The 15,152-nt window shown below is 29.7% G+C and overlaps 1 protein-coding gene across 1 annotated transcript; it reads right to left on the bottom strand.

The window, feature by feature from the left end:
- Positions 1-876: 876 nt before the first annotated feature.
- LOC131937877 (uncharacterized) lies at positions 877-14,551 on the bottom strand. Its single transcript, XM_059295573.1, has 7 exons — positions 14,456-14,551; positions 11,111-11,286; positions 9,893-10,115; positions 7,427-7,626; positions 3,092-3,317; positions 2,412-2,528; positions 877-900 (listed from the first exon to the last, which is right to left on the bottom strand). Exons 1-7 carry the CDS (start codon positions 14,511-14,513, stop codon positions 893-895), a joined length of 1,008 nt encoding a protein of 335 aa, XP_059151556.1. The 5' UTR covers positions 14,514-14,551; the 3' UTR covers positions 877-892.
- Positions 14,552-15,152: the final 601 nt, after the last annotated feature.

Raw genomic sequence — 15,152 nt, 5'->3', positions numbered from 1 at the left:
TTGGATTTATTTCAAACGCTTATTAGAATATGTCGCTAATTCGATAAAAATAAAATACTGGAAAAAATAATTAATAGAAATTAAAGAAATGGCATAGAAGGATAATTAGCCTTACTTTAAAAATCTTTAAAAAATGTATTCATGTCGTTATTCAGTTAGAGAGTAACATAGCTCTGCCGTCTCTTCTCATCGTATAGCGCTTACAAAAAAACCAATGTAATCTTTTAAGGCTGTACAATCACACCGAGTATGCAAACGTAAGGGTGCGGCCTGGTGTAGAGTAAAGTGCTAGACTGTTAACCCGAAAGTCTCGATGTTCTAGTCCGGTTTCAAGTCAGCAGGATGTTCCTGAATCCACCAAAAAAATAAACGCGGTTTGAAATAGTGCTGACAACATTATCCCTTCATATGCCAAGAAAACATCTGGATTCTGCTGCATCTGCCCCATGTGTTATGGACACAAACATGTTGATGAAACGTACGGTATGCATTATAATTCATTAAGCAATATAAAACAAGACGTAAAATAATTAGACCGGCACAACATGTTGAGCACCACGTTGACTGTATTTCTAATATTACAGGAAAAAAGCGTGGTACCACTACACAAAGACATTCACTTCTTACATCTTAAATAATGATAGTAACGAAAGTTAATCACAACTTGATTTATTTTCATTTACAAATTTTAATGCTTTAATCTAATATTAAGTTTTATTTTAAAATGTTATTTACGGTAGCGTTGATTGTTTTCAGCTAATTTGCATGATCTTGTGTCCAGTGAAATTCAAAGCTTTGATGGTTAGGGCTTTGATGGATTCCTTATAACACACTCCTGAGATATCGCTAGTAGATAAGTCTTCCAGGTGTTTAGTGGCAAGGAACAAGAAAATTATTCACCTAAAATTTAAAAAGTAATTATAAATAATACATAATTTAAACGTGTATTTTGAGTTAAAAGATTAAAGGTAAAAGAAGCATTATACACAATTATTTACTGCCTTAAACCTAAATTGGTTAAAATATATAATATAAGCCGCTAGGTAGTAAGTCTGTCTTTCCGTTTGCCATCGGTATGAACGTTTTGTAGTCTTTCTTATCCTAATTTTATATATTTCAAATAATTCACTACTTAATCGACAGTTGACTAAAAAAAGTACGATAATGTCATGCCTTATTATGAATTATTTGAAATATATACGATAAGGATAAGAAAGAAATATATATATGTATATATATATATATATATATATATATATATATATATATATATATATATATATATATATATATATATATATATATATATATATATATATTGATATATATATATATATAAAATAAATATTTCTATATATATAAAGCAAAGTGTTCGGGTGCCCAATAGGGGTGCCGTGGGAAAAAAACAACAAGAGACCCGGTGCCGGTTAGCAAAGTCCATGAAGTGGGGATGAAAACTGACCTCGGCTGACAGTCGCCTTATATGGGCTATATTTCGAAAAAAAAACTTTTACCAAACTCGCAATATTTGGGAAAACTTCATGAAGTTGTCAAAACTGACCAGTCGTATATCACTAAATAATCTTTCTATTTTAGGTGAAAAACAAAAGTTTATTTCAACACATTTTTACGGTACATATTCTCAGTAAATCTGGCAAATTTTGTGCAAGCTTCTAAAGAAATGGATAGGCCGTATAGAAAATGTGTCGGTTTGACTTAAAGCACTCGACAAGAGCTAAAAGATGACCACGAGTAAAATTCTCCTGAGGTTGATATATATATATATATATATATATATATATATATATATATATATATATATATATATATATATATATATATATATATATATATATATATATATATATATATATATATATATATATATATATATATGTATGTATATATATATATATTTATATATATGTTTATGTATATATAAATAAATAAATAAATATATATATATATATATATATATATATATATATATATATATATATATATATATATATATATATATATACATATATATATATATATGTATATACATATATATATATATATATATATATATATATATATATATATATATATATATATATATATATATATATATATATGTATGTTTACATGTAAATATATATATATATATATATATACATATATATATATATATATATATATATATATATATATATATATATATATGGCGAAAGTATAGTTTGTTTAGTCTTAGTGTCATAACCTTTTTTTGGTCCTCTGTCTCATTTGTTGAGCGACGCACTAAATAACACATAATATTCAATACTTCAATTACAGCTCATACTCTAAATTATGCAATTACAATTTTGTAAAGTAAAATAGTGCCCTATTCTTCAAAAAGTGTTGATTATAAAAAAAATATATATTACCCCTATAAATGTGTAGCTGAATCCATGAAAAAATCAGCAACCCGAAGATTAGATTTCCGTTAACTCTCTTGATTGAGCTCCCGTTTCTGGAGAGTTTTACGTCTTGAATACGTGAAGCTATACACACGGAAATACATTAAGCTCCCATTAAGAAGATTCATTAAACATTTTAATATAATAGAAAGAATACCACAAGAAAATGTAATCTTAGAAGAAAACAACGTAATGTAATATTTGTGTTTAATTAGAAAATAATACATACAAGTGCAAAAGTATATAATATAAAACTAGCCGTCAGCAGCTAAAGAATGCTTCAGCCATTTATAGCCATGTCTTAATATAATTTTTCAAAATGTTTCACACAATAAATTTCGTTTTGCATTTTATTTTCTTAAACCAAACGACAGACTAAAATATAAATGGAAGCAATTGTTTAATCCTGAAAAAAATGATTTTCGTTTGTTTACTTGGCATGTTATGGATTATTTATTTTTCTGCTTGTTCAAAAAGCTATTCATCTGCACTTTTAGAAGAAATCATACATAATAAGGTAGTGTTGCATAATAATATTTCGATTAATGTAAAATCACGTACGTTTAAAGTAGCTTGTATTAAGCCATTTGTTTCTTGAACATTGGTCTAATAATACGGAATAATATATTGGAGCGACGGCTTCTCACCTGATAAATAATGACACCTGTATGCTGACCGATTGACATCAGCTTTGTCAAAGTATTCTACACTGCAACAGAACCAGCCAACGTCTTGGTCTTTTAGACCAATGATTAGTATAGCAAGCTTTGTTCCATCTTTGCTCAATCTATTGTTGGGCTTCAAGGTTCGATCATGTGGTATCTTGCTCCAGTGATCTTTTCCAGCATGGTTGCTTATATATGCCAATGCGTCCTGTGCTCAGAAAATGTATTGGATTTAAATTAACTAAAATGTTCAAAATATGAAAAATATGTTTATAATATATATTATATATATATATATATATATATATATATATATATATATATATATATATATATATATATATATATATATATATATATATATATATATATATATAAATACATATAGCCATACAAAACACAACATATAATCACAAAACAACCGAAAAAAAAATAAAGCAACACAATATGCTTTGCAGTTAGCGTAAAAAAAAACTACTTGAAGCATTGGAATATTAATTAACAGTACAGTAAAACTACAGTAGGGGAAATGTTTTATATATATATATATATATATATATATATATATATATATATATATATATATATATATATATATATATATATATATATATATATATATATTTATATATATATATATATATATATATATATATATATATATATATATATATATATATATATATATATATATATATATAAATATATATATATATATATATATATATATATATATATATATATATATATATATATATATATATATATATTTATTTATTTATATATATACACTTGTTTGTAATTCTCAAATTCAAACAATATTAATAGTTACTTTACTATTTAGTATTATTAGTCTTCGTTTTTGCGAAAAAAAAAAATTGTCTTAAATCATGTAAATGCTAAAACATCACAGCATAAAAAAAAACCTTGGGCTTAGTCGGTATAAACAGCGCTTCTAATGCGTAACGTATTATGAACCTAATAAGTGGAACATTATGAGTAATAACCCACAGTAAGCTTAATTTCACTAAATTATTGCATTTTAAATCTTTAACTCTTTACATTTTTACTTTCTCGCATACACGAAGTATAGAGAAAGTCTTGAAATCGTGCAAAAAAAAATCGCGACGTTTTACAGCTCCATGAGTCGGAAAAACATAATTTTGGAATCTTGTCCGTATGTCTGTATTTGTGTGTACCGTTAAATCTAGGTTGATGAAGTTTTATATATAAGTATTTTTGCAAATTGTAGATCAGTACCAACGTTTGTGCGGTTTCTGATAAACGTATATGGATTTTTTTCTACTTTGAATTTTTCAAAAAGGTGAGGAACTCAGTGATCTAACACATATCTTTTTGTTATGATAATAAACAATGTTTAAAAAGTAAAAAAAAAAAACAATAGCTGTTTACTGTTAATTCTAAAGGCAATATTCACAGAGTTTAGTCTGTTTCAAAAAGCTATGGTTCAGGTTGTAAAATTCACAACTATAGGTATTACTTATTTGAAGCTTGCTTATTTAACGTTTGGTGGCAGTAATACTCTTATTCATAGTGCTTTAATATCGCTTTAGCTAAATTTACCCAAGTTGTTTTAGTATATGTTCGTTAAGTACATCTGTGCGTGCTGATTTTCAAGACGTATCTTAACCTTTTTGAAGTTGTGTGAGAATTTTTTTTTTTAGTTATTCCGTTTCCTCTCCGCCCCCCCGCCCCCCCCCCCCCCCCATTCCCACCTCATACAGCTGAGTAAAGATATTTAACATAATCAATTTATAAATAGGTGCATCTGTACAAGTAGGTAATGTTCTAGATAAGCTGACATACAAGGGACATACAGTTTCCCCTCCTGCTAATATTGACATATAAAAGATAAGCAAAATTGTATTTAACCCTTTATCTACTGACGGTACTTATAAGTACCACTTTAATTAAGTGCCTGTATTATTTTTAATTTAATACGAATTTTCTTATTGAAGTAATTAATAGTATTATCTCCCCTGAGTCGCCGGTAGTCGGAGGTATCAATGATTTTTGAAAATTACTGGTGTGGCGCCATTTTCAATGTCTTGCTATATCGGTAGTTCACAATTTTTCTGTACATTTCTCACACACGTTCTTGATCTCCCTTTGTTTTACCTTATTTTTCAAGTTTTCAACCCCAAATATTTTTTATTGGCACCTTCAATAGTCAAGCAAACGCGTTTAACTTCTAGTTATACAATTTTACTCAAATTGTCTTTGTATTAGATCGATGTTTACAAGTGGACTTAGGACTTATAAGTACCGTCAGGGCACACGGTCATTTTTTAGGATTTTTAGAAAATCGCAGAATTTTTATGTGGAGTTACATAAATATTATCCTGATAATTAATTATCGAAATGTACTCAAAACATGATATTTACACATTTATAAGAAGGTTAGCATATGGTTTACCTAAGAAACAAAGTAATTACATGTTAATTTCTAGTAGTAAAAAATAACAAGAATAAAGGTATCAGTTGCAGGCTCGTTTACAAGGTTTAGTATGCTTCATTTGTATACCAAAGCCTAGTTCTAGTTGTAAGATTTAAATTGTTAGTTATATTTACTGCAATAAACTCTCTAGCCTACAACAACTAGCATTTACGTAATGTATACCTGTAACCTAGTAATAGTCCATACTTCTGCATATAGTATAGATTTATAAGGTAAATTTTAATTAGTAAAAAGACAAGAGTGGGCCACTACGGCTATCCTAAACACATTGAGCTCACTTCTATTTATGAACTTTGCACTGTAGTGTAGACTTGTCAAAACAATCTAGTAGGCTACAATTATACTAGTATTACTAGTGGTTGCGTGCTGAATGACTAGGCTTTTGTTTGTTAATGCGGCTCATTTTACTAGCTATTGGAAGCTTCCAGCAAAAGCATGTTCATTCCGGCAACCGTTGCTACACAAGAAAGACCACAGACAAGATTTAGGGAGCATGATATGTCGGCAACTTTTGCTGTGTTTGAGGTCTAAGATGTGTTCTGATGGAAAATCCAGTAAAACTCATACTCAAAACATACTTTTGTGCTGTATTTATGTATGAAAATTACAAAAAGTGATTGCTATAATGATTGCCATGTTATTAGTTAATAAATTGTATCGTTTGTTCCTGTTTTGTAAAAAAAAAAAATTTGACAAAAAATGTCCTACATTCCTGACGGTACTTGTAAGAACCAATATACGTTTGAGCCATTAAAAATTTATGAAACGAAATTTCCTTCGACATATGCTTTGAATGTGCCAAAAGCAATATAGTAACACACTGTTTAAGTAAAAATTTCATTCAGAACATAATTCCGTAAATAAAGGTTTCAAGACTTATCTTAACCTTCTTGAAGTTGTGTGAGAATTTTTTTTTGTTTAGTTATTCCGTTTCCTCTCCGCCCCCCCCCCCCCCATTCCCACCTCATACAGCTGAGTAAAGATATTTAACATAATCAATTTATAAATAGGTGCATCTGTACAAGTAGGTAATGTTCTAGATAAGCTGACATACAAGGGACCTACAGTTTCCCCTCCTGCTAATATTGACATATAAAAGATAAGCAAAATTGTATTTAACGGGGCACACTTAACGAAAACAATTACCCTACGTTTCTAGACTGATCTTAGAAGTCAAATGTAGTAAGCCTATGTGAACAGTACATGCCTATCGCTGACATAGGCGACGATAAGTAGACAAGAAGTAGAATAAAGATCTACTTACGATGATTTTTTTTAAATGTGATACTTAGGGTACATAACATAACAATTATTTGGTTCGTAGTTTCAGTAATGTGCTTGCTGTTTTGCGTGTGTGTGTTATTTTAAATTCAACTAAAGTATTTTTTTTTATAAAGGCGCCACTATCCTAAAAATTTTCCTAGAGGGACCTGCAGTTCACCCTTGCTCCCTCACCTTCGTACGCTACTGTAATAATGGTATTGTTTTAATATATCAGATATGAAGGAGTATTGCCGGTCTGCAATATGTTTAAATATTGTTGTAATAATAAAAGAGGCTCATGAAAAGAGGAAAAAGCGTTAGATTATCAAGGCATGTCAAACGGTTAGGTTATTAAAATAAAATATAAAAATATTTTTTTCTAAAATAAACTTTATTAATTGGAGCATACTGGAAAAGGTAAAAAAAAAGGGTAGAAAAAGTATACTAGATATGATCAACTAATACAAGTATAAGTTTATAATATTTTATTAAACACGTTTGTTTAGGTAAAGATGAAAATATAATCTGTAGAGATGAACTACTGACTTTTAAATGTTTTTTAACCATACACTTACCTTGAAATGCCACCCTATTATTCCTAATGTATAAAAAAAATAGAAGTTTGGATCGAAATCTTCATTTTGCCAGGACAACTCCGCTCTTTCTATCTCTGTTGCCGTATCTGGAACTCCCGCGAGCTCAGGGGTACATTGGATTAATGTAAAGTTTGGATCTTGTACAATTGTGCTTTCTTCCACTATAGAGTGATCTCTAACTGTAAATATTTGGAAATGAAATGACAATGAACCTAAGTTTAAGCTCATTATAACATAAAAAAATTACAATTTTAAATATATATATATATATACATACATATATATATATATATATATATATATATATATATATATATATATATATATATATATATATATATATATATATATATATATATATATATATATATATATATATATATGTATGTATATATATATATATATGTCTGTATATATGTGTGTACAATAATGTAGGCCTACTTTGTTTTTAAATTTTTAAAAAAGGACACTCCGATTTATACAAAACTAATTACTAGTAGACATTAAGAAAAATCCAAATATATTTATCAAAGCAATTAAAATTTATGAATTTCTGTCTCTTGTATTTTCAGTGAACGTATTTGTTAAATGTTCAAAAATAATTGTTACGATTAAAGGAAAAAATGGAATAACCTAATAAAAATATATACCAATTTACTACTTATTATAAAATTTCAATTTCAAATAAACCGGGAGTGATCTCCCCTAAACTTTCTCGAATATTCTTATATAAAACAACAGGGGATGGGAACTCGGGCTATAGACATGATTTTTAATCCATTTTAAATACTTAAAGTTTTAAAAATAGAATAAAATCTCGTAGACAAATAAAATGCACACTAAGTGAACGCCAAATAAAAAAAAGTGCATAATAGTGCGCAATATTATTAGTACTTTAAAAATTTACATTAGTTTTTTTTTAGAAATCGGAAGTAGCGTAAATTACTACTTCCAGTCAACGGAAATTACTCAAAATTTAACAGAAGGTAGAGAATTAGATCTTTTACTTACATGTAAAATTTCATATATATATATCTGAAATAGTACTCAAGTTATAGGCTTTTGAAAAATTCAAAGTAGAAAAAGTACCACTTCCGTTTATCGGAAATCGCTCAAAAGTTGATACGGATCTACGATTTTGATAAAATACTTATATATGAAATTTCATCAATCTAGCTGTAACGGTACTCAAGTTATCGTGTTTACACACGGACACACACACACACAGACAGACACACAGACAAACGGACAAGATTGCAAAATTATGTTTTTCCGTATCCGTGAGGTGCAAAACGTCGAGAATTGTAAAAGTCTCGATTTTTTGGCACGATTACAGGACTTTCTCTATACTTCGTATATACGAGAAAGTAAAAAGGTATTTATATAAATTGAAATTTGAAAGAATAAGTACTAATATTATAAAAACGAGAACAATGGCCCGTTGAGGAAGGATACAACGGGCGCTAGGTTGATAGTGCTGTCTCTTTTCTCTAAACTAAATCCAAAACCAAAATCACCACCTTCATTCAATTTAACCGGATACAAAAAAATGACATTGAAAACGGATTTTTATCCGGAATCAGTACTTTAATTTATACAAAATATAATATAGTCATAGGCATATCCCTAAACCATGCACCTAATTTAATTCATGACAAAAGTCGCATTTAGAGTTTCTTTCAGGCAACTCTTTTGGGAGGCGGGGGAAGCCGCCCCCCCCCCCCCCGACACACACACCCAAAACATGTCTACCGTCCCAGTCAACGAAATATAATCATATATACTTTTTCCAGTGTACCCCCTTTCCCAGAAAATCCTACCCCCGCCCCCCAAAATTTCAAGTACCTCCACCCCTCTCCGGGGAGGAAAAAGTCTGAAAGAAACACTGGTCGCTTTTGTAGACCATGCAAACTAAAAGACGAACCTGTTCGGGGCTTCGCTTCTACCCGAAGAATCGCATGAAAGAAACTCTGCACGCAAACCACTTTTTAGATTAGAGACATGAATTAGGCTGTAATTTTATTATAGAGTATCAATGACGACATTTCATTTGAGTTTGGGGAGGGGGGGGGAGGAGGGGTCGGCTTAGACGTTCTTCCAGGGGGATGGGCTTTGCCCCTACCCGAAGAATTGTTTGAAAGAAACTCTTCACGCAAACCACTTTTAAGATTAGACAAAATTGGCTTTTCAATTTAATGTTTACTCGAGAATCAATGACGTCATATTAATGTGTGCACTCTCCGGCTTGAGATTATTTTCTGCTATATGCTCAATGTGACGTCATATTTCGTTTCCCTTTTACTATGAACGTTTTTACTTTGCTTGTGTTTTCTCTATAGCATTCTTGTCAGATACATAGATAGACAGACTGCGAAACTACTAGTATTGATGATGATGATAAGAAGGTTGACAGTAACAAAAGACACCCTAATAAAAGAGACCAACCTATAAAGTCCTCACAACGTTTGTAGGGCAGTTGTATTTTTCCGTCCATGCTGATGTAGCTAGAGCAGCAAAACTTGCCTTTGTCATCTGGTTTGATATTTATCACATCGAGTTCCAGCCTGACTGTGTCCCTATAAAAAAGTCCACGAGTGTTCTTGGGATAGTATCCAGAAGCCCTAGTTCGCCAGTGAGTGTTTACATCAATTGTTCTGCCAGTACCAAACTATACAAAGATTAAAAAATAACAACGGACAATGATAAACATACATGAATAAACATATTTCGATAAAATTGGTGCATTATTCTAATATCGTACAAAAACACACACACAAACATATATATATATATATATATATATATATATATATATATATATTATATATATATATATATATATATATATATATATATATATATATATATATATATATATATATAACCTATATCCTAACTGAGCAATCTAATCTACTTCATTGCAATATATAAGAGAGAGAACAAACCAGACAAATTTAGTCCTAACTCATCTTGGGCTAGAAATAATTATGACCACTAATATTCATGCTGGTCAAAAATATATAAAGTCGTAAGCTTATTCGTGAATGGTTTCTCGCGTTATGTTTATTTTTTTTCATTTTTGGCATATATAATATCAATTTTGAAAACATTGATTTTTATAGCTAAGTCATGGAATTAGTGTGAATGTTTGCCTACCTTTCAAACTATAGCTTTTGTAGATTTTAAAATATATTTGTACGCAACAATCTCTGATATAGTAGACCTGTTTTTTTTTATTTTACAAAACCACTTTCAAGATGCAAGAAAAACATAATTTTTGAAAAATAAAATTCAATGTTTTTTGGTCGGAACTGGGCCCCTAAACGTCCTGGGCCCCCCCCCCCCCCCCGCATTGCGGGGTCTGGCGGTATGGTAGTTCCGCCCCTGATATATATATATATATATATATATATATATATATATATATATATATATATATATATATATATATATATATATATATATATGTGTGTATAATCATATATAATTTTATGTTTTGCGTTTATGTTTATGTTTTCATTCATATGTGTTGTTCTTTTTGTTGTAATATTCAAGTATGATATATTCTGTTTAACAATTCACAACGAGTATGATTTCAAGATCAATTAAAACCTAAGTACCAAACGTATTTTAAAATGTGTACTTCCAGTCTACCTATATTACCTTGGTACTGAAGGAGTAATTGAATTTTTCATTCCAACTCAGCTCCATCGCAAAAATGCCTTCAATGATGCCTCCAGGGCTGCCATTTGGAGGGACACCGGCAAGATCAGAATCACAGAAAACATTAACATCTGAACCTTGCTTTATTATTTTCGGTACTATTGATTTATGTAATACTGAAATAAATCACATAAAGTTTTAATGGAGCATATATTGATTATTTTCTTTTATCGAAATGGCCGGCGAAACTCCAAAAAAAAAATTATTGAATTTAAGCGGTGAATTGAAATGAGATATGCACCCTTTTGCTGGTGCATATATATATAGAAGGAATCCCGTCCTCCGCGTCAAAGCGGTCTCATAATTTGAAACATTCGAGGAAACAAGTTATGATAATATTCAATGTGTATTTGATTTGAAAGGTATAATTCGTTTAAAAATGAAAATATGATACGATTCAATATATCTACTTTTGTCATTATATATATATCGATGAGTATTAAAGGTGTATTTTGATACTAGTGATCTCATTTTCTGATTAGATAATGTAAAAATTAAAAGCATTAAATGGGCGAGAAGTGGCATATGGGTAGTAAGTGAGTCTTTTAAGAAATGTGTAACAGTCATGGATCGTGGAAGATTATGACCACAAAAATATCTGAATAAATAAAAACTCAACCAACAAATGAAATTCTTCCAATAAAATGAAAACTAAATTTGAGATTCTAATGGGCTTGTTTAGAAGTGGGACATCTTATCCATTTTGTCATCAAAATGAGTTTGTGATACAATTGAAAATGTGTTTAAAAAACGTTAAAATGAACACAAATTATACACAAATAATTTAGTTGCGTCATAAAGGGAATTAAAAAATTATGCTAAAAATGTCGACTCTATTCAAAGGATTGTGAAGATACTAAATAATGTTTCATGGAAATCTCTTTACAGCTTTAACTCACAAACTGCTGGCGCAGAAGAAAAATATTGACAAAGTTTATTTTTTGCTGGCACATGTACGTTTTGGTCCAAAATTAACGAAATATTTCACTATTGAAATTTTGCTTTATCAGACAATTTCACGACTCTCCTCTATTTGTATCAGCTAACGTTAGTATGATGTGTATGCACAGATTAGGGCTAAAGCAAAGTAAATTATCATAAATCAACTTGAAAAGTCTATATAATCATACTAAATAAAGTTAATAGAAGTATGTAAGTTCAATAAAGTTAGCTAGGTTAAGTAAGGCTACATTTTGAAATTTAAAAATTAGATTTAATTATTAATAGTTTTCAAATCAATACATTTAATAATATACAAAATTTCAGTTTAATCAGATCTAGTGCAGCAGTGTTATTATAATTATTTTAACCCTGTAAAAATAATAAAAAATAGAAATAACAGAATCGAAGAGTAATTGTTAAGAGCTGATTTATTTTGGATCTTCTTAATTATTTTAATATATTACTTTGTATACTCATAGTCTAATGTAGTGATGTTTTAACTCATAAAATACAGGAGATTTGTTAATAGTCAGTAGAGCCAAAAAGTGTCAATAGTCGTAGATATTTTAACTTACAAATTCAATAAAATTATCGAACATTTTTTTAGTAGAATAGTAGATATATGAATTGATAATAGTTTAAGTTATCCAGTTTGATTATCACTTTTCAACCAATTTAGAGGTGGATAAATATAAGTAGCAAATCTTTATTGATTAATTTTTTAATGAAATTAATATACTACTTTTGACGTGTTATAGGGTCTACGACAAATTCCCGGAAGACAATTGTCCGAAAGCGATTGTCCTGAAGACCGCTTCCCAAAAGGACACCTTCATCTCATAATCATAGGTTGAAAATGTCTGATCTGCTTTGCTTAGACATATATTAAAACAGTATTGTAAGTGTTGATATTAATTAGCCTTTAATTATTATTTTGATGGGGTATAGCCTAGTAGTTTATTTATATATTATAATATAACACCCCAGTCACTACAACACACTGAGTCAAATTTAATCAAAATTAAAAATAAAAGTGTTCGTCTATTTTTTACTATTTTGCTGTTAAGTATTTGTTTGAATGTGTCAAGCCTTAATAAATCTTGAAGTCATTTTGTATATATTCCACTAATGTAAAATATACTTTCTGGTAACAAACATATGGAACCATTTTCAAGTCTATTAAGATAAGCACTGATTGGATTTCTCGCATTTTCTGGCGAATATATTAATACTAATTTAATGCTTACATTATATTTAATACTGTATAGAATGACTGTATTGTTTGTTTATTGAACGTACCCTTATACGTATTTTAACTTAAGGTAGCGCTAGTTCTGTATATCTTATCACTAGGGTGAAAAGAAACTCCAGAAGAATTACAAAATGTTGTTGATTTGTTTAAGGGGATATTCTCCCGAGAAAAACGGGGAAAAAACCTTTTAAATTAAAAAGCCCTTTACATTTATTTGTGTATGTATAATTTAGGGTACTTAAGGAAAAATATTTGGATGTACCAGGGACTCTTCTGAAAATATGGTTGCCATGGAAACGGCGGCCATCTTGGAAAAAACTACCGATGTGGAGTTCTAAAATTTCCTAAAGTAACATATAAATCACCCATATAATCATTGATCTTTATTGTACTGACACCAATAGAGCCAGCTGGCTAATTTTTATAACCGAAAAACAACTAGACATATTTTTTTCAAATTTTCAAAAAAAAATTTGGTGAAATTCCATTGAATTTAGCATTATTTTCATTGGAACTTCGTCACACCAAATTTTGAAAATTAAAAAAAAAATATTTCTATAGTGATTTATGTTACAAAAACTAGCCAGCTGACTCTATTAGCGTTAGTACAAGAAGGATCAATGGTTATATAGCCGATATTTATGTTAGTTTATGAAATTTTAGAACTCCAGAAAAGGATGTTTTTTTCAAGATGGCCGCCGTTGCCATGGCAACCATATTTTCAAAAGAGTCCCTGATGCATGGAAATATTTCTTTACAAGTACCCTAACTTAGATATACACAAATGAATCAATAAAAGCTTTTAATTAAAAAGTTGGTTTTTTCTGGAGCCTACCCCCCTTTTAACGTAAAATATTTTCATATTATTTTTGTAAATAATAAGTGATTGTGTTAAAAACATAGGCTGAGCATTATGCCAGGAGTTTTTTGACATTTTTTGTGCAAGTTATCTTCGCTTTTCTTAGCCCTATTGGTACACATTATTTGTAAAAGTTCAACACTAGATCTAGATCTAGATTTAAATACAGTACAACAACGTCAACATTGGTAAAGTCTTGTCAAAGAATTGAAGACATACATTATGAGCTTACCTTGTGCTGATATGGACCAGACACACAGGAATGCTAATACTACCATAATCAGAGCCATGTTTGCTTGTTACCTATCGCTTCAATTTTATGATTAATTATGCTCTATGATTTCCGTTTTTTATCTTGAAGTCGATGACCCAATGCAAAGGTTTTAATTGCGCACCAATTTTATGTGTAACAAAAGGGTAAATGTTGGGTTGAGATAAAATCGTATTTCTAATATTAATAGAGATGCACACAAAACAATTGATTTATTTGGGTTTGTATGACTGATCAACGAGTTGCTTATAAACAGTAGAAAAATGCTGTAGTGGGCTTCCATATAAGACATCCAACTTGGACGGTGTGGGGGACATTCCGGCTTTTGGTACAACGAGTGGGGGGGGGGGGGGGGGCGTTGGGGAAGTTCAGAAAGTAAGATGACACGCTTGTGGTTTGCATTTTCAAACAATCATGTTTACACACAGGATTTAAGCTTTTCGGTGTTATTAAAACTTATTCTATAAATTGGTATAAAATAATTGATCAATTGGCTTATATTAATTGTTTGCTGATTACATTAGGCTTAATTTTTTAAATATTTACAAAATAAATCGCTGTTTTAAAAACAAAAGAGCAATATATATGATAAGTGTGGTTGTGGATGGATGAATATAACTTCATGTGTAGAAGGTCTGGATCTGGATTTTATATAAAC

Source organism: Physella acuta, unplaced genomic scaffold, assembly GCF_028476545.2.
Source record: "Physella acuta isolate Inbredline_101_S28 unplaced genomic scaffold, ASM2847654v3 ptg000224l, whole genome shotgun sequence".
Lineage (NCBI taxonomy): Eukaryota > Metazoa > Mollusca > Gastropoda > Physidae > Physella > Physella acuta.
This window is presented reverse-complemented; position numbering and strand designations above follow the sequence as displayed.

Coding starts and splice junctions, on each gene's coding strand:
- LOC131937877 (XM_059295573.1), bottom strand. CDS start 14,513: ATGGCTCTGATTATGGTAGTATTAGCATTCCTGTGTGTCTGGTCCATA. Junction 11,287..14,455: donor CTGGTCCATATCAGCACAAG/GTAAGCTCATAA, acceptor GATTTATTTCAG/TATTACATAAATCAATAGTA. Junction 2,529..3,091: donor CAGGTGTCATTATTTATCAG/GTGAGAAGCCGT, acceptor CCGTGTGTATAG/CTTCACGTATTCAAGACGTA.